Below are 14,375 nucleotides of genomic sequence, written 5' to 3' on the forward strand. Positions count from 1 at the left end.
TCTTAAACCTTTAAAGCAAATAGAAAATTAGCTACTTATTTTCCTAGATTTCCAATATTAACAGAAATTTAAATGGGTATAGATAGCACAAAAAGATGGTAACAATATTGCACTGTTACAAAGAATGGCCTTAAAGCATCAGTTAGGATAAATTGGAAGGATTTTATGGTTATGATTAGTGTTTGTGTTGAAATTAAGGGGTGTATCTATCTGGTCCTGTTTGAACATCGTAGAAACTCTCACAAAAATATAATGTTTCATTAATGTACTGATAACAAAACATACATTTTTACATTTGAATGTTGTCAGAATTACAGTGAATTATGGTTTGTCTCATAATGTACATAAACTAAATCATTTGATTCAGGTACAGGAGAAATGTCAAATTGTGGTAAAATTACACCATAAACAAAGAACAGCTGATGTTTACAGACAGCATCATGATAATAATACAGTTTTGCTATACATATGTACAATAAAATTTAACACTCCATTACCCCTTGCTCAAATGATCATTTCATCATCTATGAATTCTTCTATTGGATAGTAGCATTTCTCCCACAGAATCTGCTGCAGCCTTATTTTTTTAAAGTTTCTGGCTTCATATTAAATATGTTTTTGCCCATTAACTTGTTATATATTGTCATCCCCATATACCCCTGTGGAGTATGTGCATATAATTTCAACTGGAGTGTGAGTAGCACAAAATTTATTTTTATTTCTTGTGTTATATGTATGGTTAAAATTATTCTCCTCAAATAATTTTTGTATGTTGTGTAGGAAGACAGTAATTTCATAAATGTATATGGAGGGAACAGTTAGAATTAGCAGTTTCCGAAATAATGGGTGACAAGACTCTGTTCGCTGTACTGTACACAAGTATTTGGCAATTTTCTTTTGCATTTTCAGTATTCAAGATACACTACTTGAACTTCACCAAAAATTATCCCATATTTAATGACAGATTGAAAATAACTATGATAAGCATTTTTTTGAGTACTAAAGTCAGTGGAATTTTCTAGTATTTGCATTGCAAATGCAAAAATGCTTAGTTTTTTTGATAAGAAGTCAACATGTGTATTCCAGCTTAAGTTCTTGTCCACATCTAGTCCCAGGAATTTGACTGTGTCAACTTCTTTTATAGGTTGATTGTTATGTTGTATTTTAAGTTCCACTCATTTCAAATGTTTGGTTTTGAAATGTACCCAGTGGGTTTTTGCAATGTTCAGTTTCAACCCACTTAACTGTAACCAGCTTTGTAATGTATTTAGTGTCCTTATGATGGAGTTTGGAATTTTTTCTGCTTTATCATCTTCAATTAAGATAGAAGTATCATCTCCAAACAGAACTGATAGGGGATTTATATTTAGGGTAAGTCATTTACGTAGAATAGGAACAGGATTGGCCCCAAAATGGAGCTTGAGGCACGCCTTGTGATACTGTACTCCATTAACAATAATAGTTCACCGCAGCTGAGGTGATAGTTACCCTTAAATATATATATATATATATATATATTTTTTTTTTTTTTTTTTTTTTTTTTTTTTTTTTTTTGTGTGTAAGGATGATGATAGCCAAATTAGAGCATTGTCGTTAATCCCGTGTTTGTCTGATTTGTAGATAAGCATGTCATGGTTCATGGAGTCAAATGCTTTTTTGAGATCACAGAAGATCCCTGCAGCTTTACTCCTCTGATCCAATTACTTGCCTATCTTTTCAATAAATACTCACTGCATCCAAAGTGTTTTTTCTCAGTTGAAATCCAAATTAGTTACTTGAAATATTTTACAATAAATTTTTTGATTTGGTTTGCAGCTACTTTCTCTAACACTTTTGACAGGACTGGAAGAATGGAAATAGAAATAGTTTCCCACATCCTCCCATAGCCCTTTCTTGAACAGGGGTCTGACTTCAGCATGCTTCAAAATGTCGGGAAAGTATACCTGTTCAAAAGACGGGTTGAATATTTTAGTTAGGGGAGGTGCCATTATGCCACACTCTATTGGAAGCACTTTAGTGGGTATCCCATCCCTCCCAGAAGTTTTTATTTTTTAATGATAATATAACTTTTCCACATCCTTTATCATGACTCAGCTTCTTGGTGGATTCCAAAGTTGTGGTGAGCCTTTGCTTGCAGTTGTGCTGAGCTTTTGCTTGCAGTTGTGCTGAGCCTTTGCTTGCAGTTGTGCTGAGCCTTTGCTTGCAGTTGTGCTGCTAGATGACAGTGCTATCATTTCCACAGAGATGGTGGACTGTCATCACGCGTGGTCCATTTTTTCTGACTGTACTTCAGCTACTATTCCCCGTACACTATCTGTTTGCTGATTCCTACGCCAGCTAAGTGTAATCCAAATTGGCAGCTTTCTAAGGCTGATTGGAGGCTTTAGTCCTCCTCAATGACCTTCAAAGAAGGTAGCATATTTTACAAACATTGTCCTTTGTACCACAGGATATTTCATACCTCACATTTTTTCTTTACTGCACCATGTCTTGGTCCCCTGGGGGACTGCGGCATCCCACGGTGCAATTTGCTTGCAGAGGCATGCTCTCTACGATTCTAACTGTCATCCTACACTGGTGCACTGTATCCATTCTAACCAGCTGCATGCACTGTGTGGCTACATTATTCGGAATAATAAAAATGCTGGCTGGATATCCTTTACTAGTTCTTTTAACAGTTTCACTCCTTCTTCCGTTATGTGGGGGCAACCTCTATCAGCTCTTGTGGACCAAAGTTAATTCCTTGATTTGTGGCCTCACCATGTTAGATGATGTCATTGTGAACCCTACAGCTACCTCCAGCACTTTGGGCCACTACTTTGTGGAGATTTCGAGCTGCACCCACTATCACCCTGCCTTCCTCCCTTGGAAATGAGTGGAGGCTGCTCAAGTGATATCCTTCTCCTCTCTGACTTGTCTGCTACAGTGCTGCCTTTAGTATGAGCGAGCTTGACCGTCTGTCGCCTCCTCCCAGTTTTACACTCCAGGGTCGGATGAAGTTCACATTCAGATGTTGAAACACCTTTCTCTTGTGGGCAAGTATTTTATCCTTTGTATGTACAGCCACATTTGAGCAGGTGCCATGTTCCCCGGGCGTCGGCATGAAGCCACGTCATACCTGTATCTAAGCCTAATAAGGAAAACATCTTCCTTCTAGCTGGCACCCCATTTCTCTCACCAGCTGTGTTGCAGGGTGATGGAACGTATGATTTGTGACCAGGTGCTATGGTGGCTCGAGTCTCACAATCTTAACCATTACACAACATGGATTTCATGCACACTGTTCTGCAGTTGACCATCTCATCACTTTGTCAACCAATTTCACAAATCGTTTTCTGCCGAAATACTAGACTGTGACTGTGTTTCTTGATGTGGAGAAAGACTGTGACACCTGCTGGTGAACTGGTGTCCTCCACACTCTGTACTTGTGGGGCTACAGGGGCTGCCTGCCCTATTATCTTCAGGAATTTTTGAAAAACAGTCTTCAAGGTACATGGGGGTTCAGCCTTCTTCGATGTCTTTATCCAGGAGAATCAGATGCCTCGAGGCTCCGTCCTGAGCATCATCCTCTTTATCACCATTAATGCTATTATGGACTGTCTCCTGCCAGGCATCTCGAGCTCCCTTCTTATCGACGACTTTGCGATCTGTTGCTGTTCCCCACATACTTGTCGCATCGAGCGGCATCTTCAGCGATGTCTCAATCGTCTTCACTCATGGCGCATCAAAAATGTCTTTCGATTTTCCACTGACAAAACCATTTGTATGAATTTCTGGGGCACAGTGAGTTTCTTCCCCCACCTTTACGCCTTGGGCCTGTTGCTCTTCCTTTCGCTGAAACTACAAAATTCCTGGAGTCCATGCTTGACAGGAAACTTTTTCGGTCCTCTCACATGGGTTACCTGACTATTCCACCCGGTTCCCAGTCCCTAATGTCCTATGCGTTACTTCCTGCTAGATTGCCTATTACGTACTGTCCTTTTAGCCATTGCCATTTTTTAAGTGGCGATCCCCTATCACTTTGTGATAATTGTCATCCAGCTGTGACGGTTTGCAATTTCCTGACCCAATTTTCTTTTTTAAACTGCTTATATTCAAGTTTGTGAGTGCTGTATGATTTATCAGCCGTTTTAGGAAATGATGCGCAGGCTGCCGCTTGTTTATTATTTTTTCTCCATCCTAGCAATATGGTAAAGGATATTTAATCCTTGGTTAGGGTCCTCCAGTGTGTCTACAGCATTTTTGTTGACTTTTCTCCATGGGGAAATCTTTATATTTAGCTCTTGTCTTTTGTCAATTAGGCTTAGTGTATAGCCACTATTAACTTCATTTTCTTATTAGTAATTTAAGGTTACGACATGGGCATTTATGATCTCAGTTGTTTTTTGTGCCCTGTATTTCTTTAATCCTTTTTTTTTTAATCAAATTGTGTAGAAGCATATTATGTGAAAAATCGATAGTTTCTCCATGTCCAGAGAGTGCTGCTCTGCAACTGTACACTCAGTTAATGAAACATCACTCCAGTTGCTGACATATTCTTTATTGAAGTTCATGACTGGTTTTGGCCTTCACATTCATGCCAATTTTGACAGGATCTGAAAATCAAACTGTGATGTAGAGTGTCAAATGATCTTTATTAGCAAATGGGAGCAGTCTTTCATTAATTAAAAAAGTTTACCTTTGTTCACTGTTGTGCCATCAGTTTTAATTACCAGTGGTGGTAATTACCAGTCGTGGTAATTATCTTTATCTTACAGCAATAATATTGAATGACACAAAAAATTGAGCATCAGAAGCAACTTTTCTGTTGAATGATACACTAAACTCAAGTTTCCCTTCCTTATGAATAATTCATTTTCGGCAAAAATTATTATTTTTATTATTATTTTCCCCCATGAGTGCCGTTCTTGTTGCAAAAGATGGTGTTTCACAGCTGCTCGTGAGGAGCAGTGACTGATGTTTCAGCCACTTCGAAAATACTCCAACCTTGCAATAAATTTATCGACTTCCAAATGCATGTAGTTGTAAACAACATAATTTCCCCAGGGTGAAGTATGCAGCACTTTCCTTCACAAACAGTCTCTCTGGAGGGGACATAGCTGTCGATTATCGAGCAGCAGGTGCTATGGTACCATCTTCAAACAGCAGTGGCAGTGAAGCTGATCATGTGTCCATGCTTCCAGCTGGTAAGTTTATTACGAACAGTAATTGTAAAAACATTTTCTGTGAATTAGCATTATCATTATAAAATACTTTCCTGAACCTGATGTGCCTTCTGGACCATAGTTTGGGACAACATTTAGTTGGTGTGTGTGTGTGTGTGTGTGTGTGTGTGTGTGTGTGTGTGTGTGTGTCAGTGGCACTGTTTGAAAAGTACTCAAAGAGGAAGAATCAATAGTAAGAGGACTATTCATAAATTGAGCTAGGATTGGTTACTAAAAAAGAAAAAAAAGTTCCTGATGCTCAGTGTCAAAGAAATGCTGAGAGGCAATGCATAAGTAACATACCAGATATCAGTATGTAAAGATATATTTTGCTTTAGACAGAGAAGTAGGTGTTGTTGCAGACATCAGTATCAGTGTCTATGCAAGGACTGCTTGCATAGTTCATTTGTAATTTTTATCATGAGTTGTGACATGTCTGAGCAAGTAATTTTAACTTTATTTAAGAAGCATCTACAGTGCTTAAGACACTTCAATTTTCCAATCATCATGTCAACATAAAAATCAGATAAGTTTTTAGTTGGTACAGATTTACAGAAAACATTCTTTGCACTCATTGTCAAACAGTTCATTTTCTGCTTCTCCACGAGCTGGCAACATCAGATAGGCCTATAATACATGGTGGACTCATGATTGGAAAGTTCTTTCTCTTTTCTATCTCATTATATTATAACTTCATATTAGTTCCTTCTTTCTCTTTTCTATCTCATTATAACTTCATGTCTGCAGCAGTGCACGTAGATAAGGAAATAAGTAACAGGATCTTTGATTGCCATACTCACAGACCTGCAGTTTAACATCCAGATTAGACAGAGATTACTGCTTTGGATCCCCCTGCGGGTTCGGGGGTTAGAATAGGCCCCGGTATTCCTGCCTGTCGTAAGAGGCGACTAGAAGGAGTCTCAAATGTTTCGGCCTTTTGTGATGGTCCCCTCTTGGGTTTGACCTCCATCTTTCTAAATTATTTCGAAGAGCGAGCCAATTGGGGAAGGGCGCCTTACATGGTGCACTGTACCCGTCGTGCATTGAGACCTTTAGCCGGCTTTTTCGTCGTTGCAGTGGTGTCCCGCTCGTTTTCCATCTCTTGGGTACGATTACCACGCTGCGCCCTGCAGTGTTGCTTTTAACAGCGACGACGACCTTGGACTTTCTTGCACCTAAGATCCAGCACGGTAGCCAGTCCGTTGTGGTGGGGCCGCCATGTACCCTGTTGGTTGTAGCTCCCTGACAACACAGGGATCACTCTACTGATGCCTGTGCCGTTAACTCCCCACGTATGCCAAGGAGTAGATGCCCATCTCTCTGGGGCATCAGGACTCCTGGCAATGGCCATCCTGCCAGGTGCCTATTGCTGCGGCTGGGTGGTGCCGTGGGGAGGGCCCTTGGTCGGAGTAGGTGGCATCAGGGCGGATGACCCGCAATGAAGCGTGGTACATCATCTCTCGCTGGTGGGCCTCCACCAGCAGTCTCTAAGCGATCGAGGTCTAACCTCAACGGCAGGAAATACGAACCACGATCATTTCCCTCCCTGGCCACTCAATGGGAGGAACGTATGGCAAAAGAAGGCAGTGGAGAATATTCACCCCGGTTCCTTGTGTGTACACGAGTTGATGGGGAATCGTTTGTCAACCAAGCCCCAGTTTTTTGTGGAGCATTTAGAGGACAAGTTCGGGGAGGTGGAGGGCTTGTCCAAGATGCGCTCTGGTTCTGTGCTCATCAAAACAGCATCCTCTGCCCAGACCCGGATGTTGCTCAATTGTGACAAGTTGGGGGATGTTTCAGTTAGCATCATGCCGCATAAGAGTCTCAACATGGTCCAGGGTATTGTATTCCACAGGGATCTTCTTCTGCAGTCCGACGATAAATTACGCGCCAACCTCAAACGACGAGGTGTTCACTTCGTCCGGCGCGTCCATCGGGGTCCGAGGGATAATCAGGTAGCCACCGGTGCCTTCATGTTGGCCTTTGAGGGTGATGTCTTACCCGAAAAGGTTAAGGTGATGGTTTACCGTTGTGATGTGAAGCCATATATCCCTCCTCCGATGCGGTGTTTTAAATGCTGGAAGTTCGGGCACATGTCATCTCGCTGTACTTCGAGCATCACGTGTCGGGATTGTGGACGTCCTTCGCATCCTGATACTCCATGTGCCCCGCCTCCTATCTGTGTTAACTGCAGAGAACACCATTCCCCCTGCTCGCCGAAATGTAGGATATTGCAGAAAGAAAGGAAGATAATGGAATATAAGACCCTGGACTGCCTGACCTACCCCGAGGCTAGACGGAAATATGAGCGGCTCCATCCTGTGGCAATGACGTCAACCTACGCTGCTGCTGCTGCAATGACGGTTCTCCCATCATCACGACTCTGCTCTAAGATCGGTCAGCATCCACCAGCCCCCTTGCTTGTGGGGGGCACTTCACAACCTGTTGCTCCAGCTCAATCTACTTCAGGAGCAACACCCCCCCCCCCCCCCCCCCCCCAACAATTGGGGACATCAGTTCCCCCTTCCCAGCCGGAGAAGCGTAAGACTTATTCGGCTACTCTCGCAAGGAAGGGGTCCCTTGGGGACCTCCCTTCGCAAGTTCTGACCAGCGGCACAGCAGACACCCGCAAGTATCTGAAACAACCACCGGTCGCTGGTCGTAGAGCGTCACGGTCGTCTTCAGTCCCTGAGACTGACCCGGTGCGGCCCTCCCAGCCAGAACCACCTAAGGCACAGCGTGCAAAGCAGACCAAGAAAAAGGCTCCCAAGCATACTGACATTGCAGTGGCACCTGTCCCACCGCAACCTTCTCACTCTGCATCCGAAGATGAGGTGGAGATTCTGGCGTCTGCTGAGGACCTGGATCTCGCCAGTCCCTCGGACGCAATGGATGGCTGTTGTACAGATGGTGACTCAGTAGCAGCAGGGGCCCAGGAGGCATAATCTGCCTCCCCAGTTCCTTCACGCCTTTCCCATCCATGGACAATACCATCCTCCAGTGGAACTGCAGCGGTTTCTTCCACCATCTAGCTGAGCTCCGACAACTTATCAGCCTTCGCCCTTTCTTCTGCATTGCACTTCAGGAAATTTGGTTTCCCGCAATGCGAACCCCCACCCTCCATGGCTATCGGGGTTATTTTAAGAACCGGGCAGCTTATGAAAGGGTGTCTGGTGGCGTCTGCATATATGTCCTTAACTCTCTTCACAGCGAGTTTGTTCCTCTACAAACAGCTTTAGAGGCTGTCGCTGTTTGGGTGTGGACGCCACAGGCTGTTACCGTCTGCAGTCTTTACCTTCCACCAGATGGTGCCGTCACGCAGCATGTCCTGGCTGCTCTGATAGCCCAATTGCCACCACCTTTCTTGTTGCTGGGAGATTTCAACGCCCACAACCGTCTATGGGCTGGGACTGTCTCCGATGACCGCAGTCGTGCCGTGGAGCATTTGTTGGCTCAGCTCGACCTTAGCCTTTTGAACACCGGTGCTCCCACGCATTTCACTGTGGCCCATGGCTCGTTCTTGGCCATCGATCTCTCTCTTTGCAGCCCCAGACTTGTCCCGTCCCTCCACTGGAGAGTGCATCCTGACCTGTGTGGTAGTGACCATTTTCCCATCTATTTGTCACTGCCCCAGTGTCGTTCTTCTGGGCGCCTGCCCCGCTGGGCTCTCCACAGGGCTGACTGGCCGGCTCTTACTTCAGCTGCAACCATTGAGTCTCCCCCACAGGGTGACTTGACGAGGTGGTCCGTGGTCTTAACCATGTCCATCATTTCGGCGGCCGAGGCTGCCATCCCCCGCTCTATGGGACTCCCTCGGAGGAAGGCTGTACCCTGGTGGTCGCCGGAGATTGCTGAGGCTATTCGCGACCGTCGACGGGCTCTCCAGCGTCATAGGCGGCACCCGTCTCTCGAGACCCTCATCGCCTTTAAGAGGCTTCGTGCCTTGGCCCGTCGTCTTATTGCACGGCGTAAGCAGGAGTGCTGGGAGAGGTATGTCTCCTCCTTGGGCTCCCGTGTCTCCCCCTCACTCTTGTGGTCCCGTATCCGGCGGATTTGCGGATACCAGACCCCTCTGGGTGTCCCTGGGATCTCCTTGGACGGCGCTGTCTGCACGGACGCTGCCGCCATTGCTTAACACCTTGCTGCGCACTTTGCTAAGAGCTCTGCGACTGCAACTTATCCCCCCACCTTTCGCTCTTTAAAGGAGCGAGCTGAGCAGATGCCGTTATCATTCCACACGCGTCATTCTGAAAAATACAATGCTCCTTTCAGCGAGAGGGAATTCCTCGCTGCCCTCGCCGATTGCCCTGATACAGCACCAGGACCAGACTGCATCCACGCACAGATGCTGACGCATCTCTCCAGGGACTGCCAGAGAAACATCCTCACCATCTTTAACCGCATTTGGAGCGAGGGCGTGTTCCTGTTGCAATGGCGAGAGGGTCTTATTGTCCCCATCTTGAAACCCGGTGCGGACCCACTGGCGGTGGACAGCTATTGTCCCATTACCCTCACCAACGTTTTGTGCAAATTACTCGAATGTATGGTGGGACGGCGTTTGTGTTGGGTCCTTGAGTCGCGCGGTCTCCTTGCTCCATCCCAGGGTGGCTTCCGTCAGGGCCGGTCTGCAGCGGACAATTTAGTGCGGCTGGAATCTGCTATCCGTACGGCCTTTGCCCGACGTCAGCATCTCGTTGCTGTCTTTTTTGATCTGCGGAAGGCGTATGACACCACATGGAGGCATCACATCCTTGCTACGTTGCATGAGTGGGGTCTTTGTGGTCAGCTCCCGGCTTTTCTTCAAACCTTTTTATTGCGCCGCTCTTTCCGGGTGCAAGTGGGTGCCGCCTCTAGTTCATCTTATATACAGGAAAATGGGGTCCCACAGGGCTCGGTGTTGAACGTCTCCTTATTTCTAGTGGCCATTAATGGTCTGGCTGCAGCCGTGGGGTCGTCGGTGTCTCCTTCTTTGTATGCCGACAACTTCTGCATCTCATTTGGCTCCACGACTACGGGAGTCGCCGAACGCAGGCTGCAAGTAGCCGTTCGCAAGGCAGCATCGTGGGCTCTGACTCATGGTTTTCAGTTCTCTGCAGCCAAGACTCGAGTTATGCACTTCTGCAGGCATTGGACGGTCCACCCTCATCCTGAACTTTACCTCGATGGCCACCTGCTTGACGTGGTGGACACTTGCTGCTTCTTAGGACTCGTCTTTGATGTCCGGCTCACATGGGTTCCTCATATTACTCAGCTGAAGCAAAAGTGCTGGTGGTACCTCAACGCCCTCCGCTGCCTGAGCCACACATCTTGGGGTGCGGATCGCTGCACGCTGTTGCGATTATACAGAGCCCTTGTGCAGTCCAGGCTTGATTATGGGAGCCTGGCCTATGGGTCTGCATCACCCTCAGTGTTGAAGTTGTTAGACCCCATACAGCACTGTGGGGTTTGACTTGCAACTGGCGCTTTTCGTATGAGCCCCGTGGATAGTCTACTGGTGGAGGCTGGGGTTCCCCCGCTGCAGATTCGCCGCCATCGACTGCTCGCCGACTATGCTGTCCACGTGCATTGCTCGCCGGGCCATCCCAATCGTCGCCTGCTTTTCCCTGCCATGGTCCTCCATCTGCCCGAACAGCGACCTCGGTCTGGGCTTTCCATAGCTGTCCGCGTCCAGTCCCTGCTGTCGGAACTGGGGTCATTCCCTCTACTGCCTCCCTTCCGGGTCCGTGCACCTACGCCTCCCTGGTGTTTGCCCCAGCCGTCTGTCCGTCTGGACTTGGCACAGGGACCCAAGGACTCGGTTCCGCCTGTGGCCCTCCGTCGCCGTTTTCTTGCGCTCCTTGCCTCATTTTCGGGCTGTGAGACTGTCTTCACTGATGGTTCCCTGGTTGATGGTCGCACTGCCTACGCTTTTGCTCATGCTGCCCATGTTGAACAGTGCTCCTTTCCGGCTGGCTGCAGTATTTTTACTGCAGAGCTGGTGACCATATTGCGCGCTCTTGAGCATATGCGTTCCTGCTCAGGCACGTCCATCATCATCTGCAGTGACTCTCTGAGCAGCCTCCAGGCCATCGACCGCTGCTATCCCTCTTCTCCTGTGGTATCCTCTATTCGGGAGTCTGTTTCTGCCATTACCCGCTCTGGTCGTTCGGTGGTCTTTGTTTGGATGCCAGGTCACGTTGGCATCCCGGGGAACGAACATGTCGACAGGCTGGCCAAAGGGGCGATCGACGCCCCAGCTTTGGAGATCGGCCTCCCAGCTCGAGATCAGCAGTTGGTGTTGCGCCGTCAGGTGCTTGGGATGTGGGCTGCTGAGTGGCCTGGCCTGACATCCCCGAATAAACTGCGGGCTGTTAAGGAGACGACCGATGTGTGGCGGTCCTCCCTGCGGGCTTCTCGCAGGGACTCTGTCATCCTGTGTCGGCTCCGCATCGGCCATACCTACCTGACGCACGGCCATCTTTTGCGTCAGGAGGATCACCCCCCTGTGTCGGTGTGGGTCCCGGCTGACGGTCCCCCACATTTTGTTGGAGTGTCCCCGACTGCGCACCCTCCGGCAGTCTTTTAATCTCCCAGGCACTTTGCCTTTGGTTTTATGTGACGATGCCTCCATGGCTGATGACGTTTTAAATTTTATCCGTGGTAGTCCTTTTTATGGTTCCATTTAGGGAGGTGCTGCACCTTTCCCTTTCTGTGTCTTTTGTCCTCGCGTCTCTCAATATTTGTTGCTGTTTTGGTGTGTCGTCAGATGGTTGACTCTTTCCCTTTTTTTTTGTTCTCGTGGTCAGTCAAGCGGTCATCGGCCATCTTCTTTTCTTCTGTTTCCTTTTGTTTGGTGTTCCTCTCTACTCTTCGTGTCTGTTGTGTTCGTTGCCGCATTTGTGTTCTTTTAGGGCCTGGGGGGTGTCTCCTTCCCCTTGGGGTTTTACCTGCTTCGTGAATTTATGTCTCGCCTGTTTTTGGAATGGGGGACTGATGACCTTCGCTATTTAGTCCCCCTTAAACATCCCAATAACCACCACGACCACTGCTTTGGAGAAATTTAGTAATGAACTGTAGACCAGTTATTTTTATGTTTCATGGAAATATTGTTCCATTGTTGTTTGTTTTGTCACCTGTATGTTGAAGTAATTCACCTGTGAGCCTAAATAAATCTATTGACTTGTTACCTTTAGCGTGAGTACGCTAATGTCTGTCTTTTGAATCAATAATGCTGCATGACTTAAGGTTTGGTAGCCCAAGTGTGACAAGATTTGTTTATTACTGACCGTATCTTCAATTCTGCATTGCCACGAGATGCATCTGTAAGCTGTACTTTCATGCATTAATCACTACTATCCACATTCTGAGTCCCAGTTCTTTTGGTCTGATCTCCTCTCTTGCAGACATTCTTTTCTCGAATATTGTTATTCTTTCTACACACACACACACACACACACACACACACACACACACACACACACACACACTGGAAGGTCCAGGTCTTAGTTTTTTTACCATCATTTCGAACCATTCACGTTACAAATTACTACGGAAAGTAAAACTGAAAGTGAAGAAATATCCTCTGAGGCTTCACCATTTGTGTGCAGAAGTAAATTGAATTACGTCCATTACAGCGTGTGGATATACATGTTTATAAGTGTCAGCAACATGGACCTGTGGCTCATTGACATTTACAAGCTACAACAAACCTGTCAATATTGACAGTTATATTACTTGCCATAACATACTAACACAAAATCTTCAAACGTTCAGCCATATCAGTTTGTTGACGGCCAAACTAAAGTCCCAGGTAGAACCTGCATGCCGTGCCCAATGAGACTTTTATCAGATGTAATCAGTTACACATTTTTGTAGCTTCCTTTCATAGTATTGAAATTACAACTGATGATAGTTATGATCGAATGTATCAAGATGGCAGCTGAGCTCTATATGGGGTCCCATATAAGCCACATCATCTTAATAGTGCACCACATCAGGATTTCGTGAGTGGATCAGAAGCAATGTCGAGCATGCCTAATCATGCGGGAGTTGAAGTGTCACATGTTATTTCCTCATTCCCCTCCTCCACCCCACTCCTCACAAGCTCCTTATTCTCAGTCTTTCCATAGCATTGGTAGTTGGGGAGGGAGAGGGGGGGAGGGGGGGGGGGGGGTAGAGAGCTAACAATTTTTTTAATAGCACCCACAACCATTTTCTTGACAATTGATGGATGACATTTACTTTGAGGTTGTTAAATTTAGTTACAATCATATGTAAGATTTCTTGGAAATTTAGTTTACATGACTGAATTGTATTTAGTATTTTTCAATACTGTATCAATAATATGAGGTACTTAAATTACATGCTACCATAGTGACACGCTACATGTGACTCATTGCTCTACTGCTGCACTTTAGGTGAAGATGATTATGTGATGAGCAACAACAGCATACAACCAGAATGGAGATCCAATTACAGAGGAGATTACAAAGGCAATGTTCGTCCAATATGTACCTGTGACCTACTGTGTTGGGCATTCCAGGTAGCTAAAGGAATGGAATATCTTGCTTCTCGGAAGGTACACATTTTCAGTTGATATTATTCATTATTTCAATATAGTTTTGAATTTTACCTGTTGCAAAATATTTAGCTGAAATATTCACTAAAATTCCATTGTAAAAAATTATATTTTCTGTAGTCACTATTGACATTGAACTCCCTTTTTATAACCAGCTGCAGTAAACTTTGATTGTTAGGGAATGAAGACGTGTTTTAAATACTCTTAACCTAAAAATTACCATTTGGTACAAGGAAGCTTGTTTATTTAGTTAAGTCATCTTAAGAGTAACCTAGTTGGAAAAAAATTGTCAAATAGAAAAAAAAGAAAAAGATTCTTGAGAACTTGTATTAACAAAATTATGATGGTGGGATTTCTTGGTAGGGTGAATGCAAACTGTTATTTTGGATGGAGGGACACTGACAGCAGTAATTCCAGGCAAGCTACAAGAAAGTGTGTTGAGGCACTTGTTGTTCATTGTGTGTGTTACTAATCTACCTGGTGATGTTAACAGTAATGTGAGTTTTTGCAGATGATGTAGATATCTGTAATGTAGTACTGTATGAAAAAAGTTGCAGAAATATTCAGTCATATTTTGACACAATTCCAAAGTGGTGCAAAGATTGGTGACTTAT

General features: G+C 45.5%; 1 protein-coding gene across 5 annotated transcripts in view; it reads left to right on the plus strand.

Moving 5' to 3' along the window:
* LOC124623201 (vascular endothelial growth factor receptor 3) overlaps positions 1–14,375 on the plus strand; it is a 512,828-nt gene that overhangs the window by 470,060 nt on the left and 28,393 nt on the right. For all 5 annotated transcript variants that reach the window (XR_006980681.1, XM_047149015.1, XM_047149018.1 and 2 more), the window contains exons 19-20: positions 5,047–5,186; positions 13,601–13,761. Coding sequence is in view for 4 of the 5 variants with exons in the window: in XM_047149015.1 (XP_047004971.1) it covers positions 5,047–5,186; positions 13,601–13,761 (301 nt within the window). In the remaining variant the exon portion in view is untranslated. The remainder of the gene's footprint in view (positions 1–5,046; positions 5,187–13,600; positions 13,762–14,375) is intronic.

The sequence above is a fragment of the Schistocerca americana genome, chromosome 7 (genome assembly GCF_021461395.2).
Source record: "Schistocerca americana isolate TAMUIC-IGC-003095 chromosome 7, iqSchAmer2.1, whole genome shotgun sequence".
In the NCBI taxonomy this organism is placed as follows: Eukaryota; Metazoa; Arthropoda; class Insecta; order Orthoptera; family Acrididae; genus Schistocerca; species Schistocerca americana.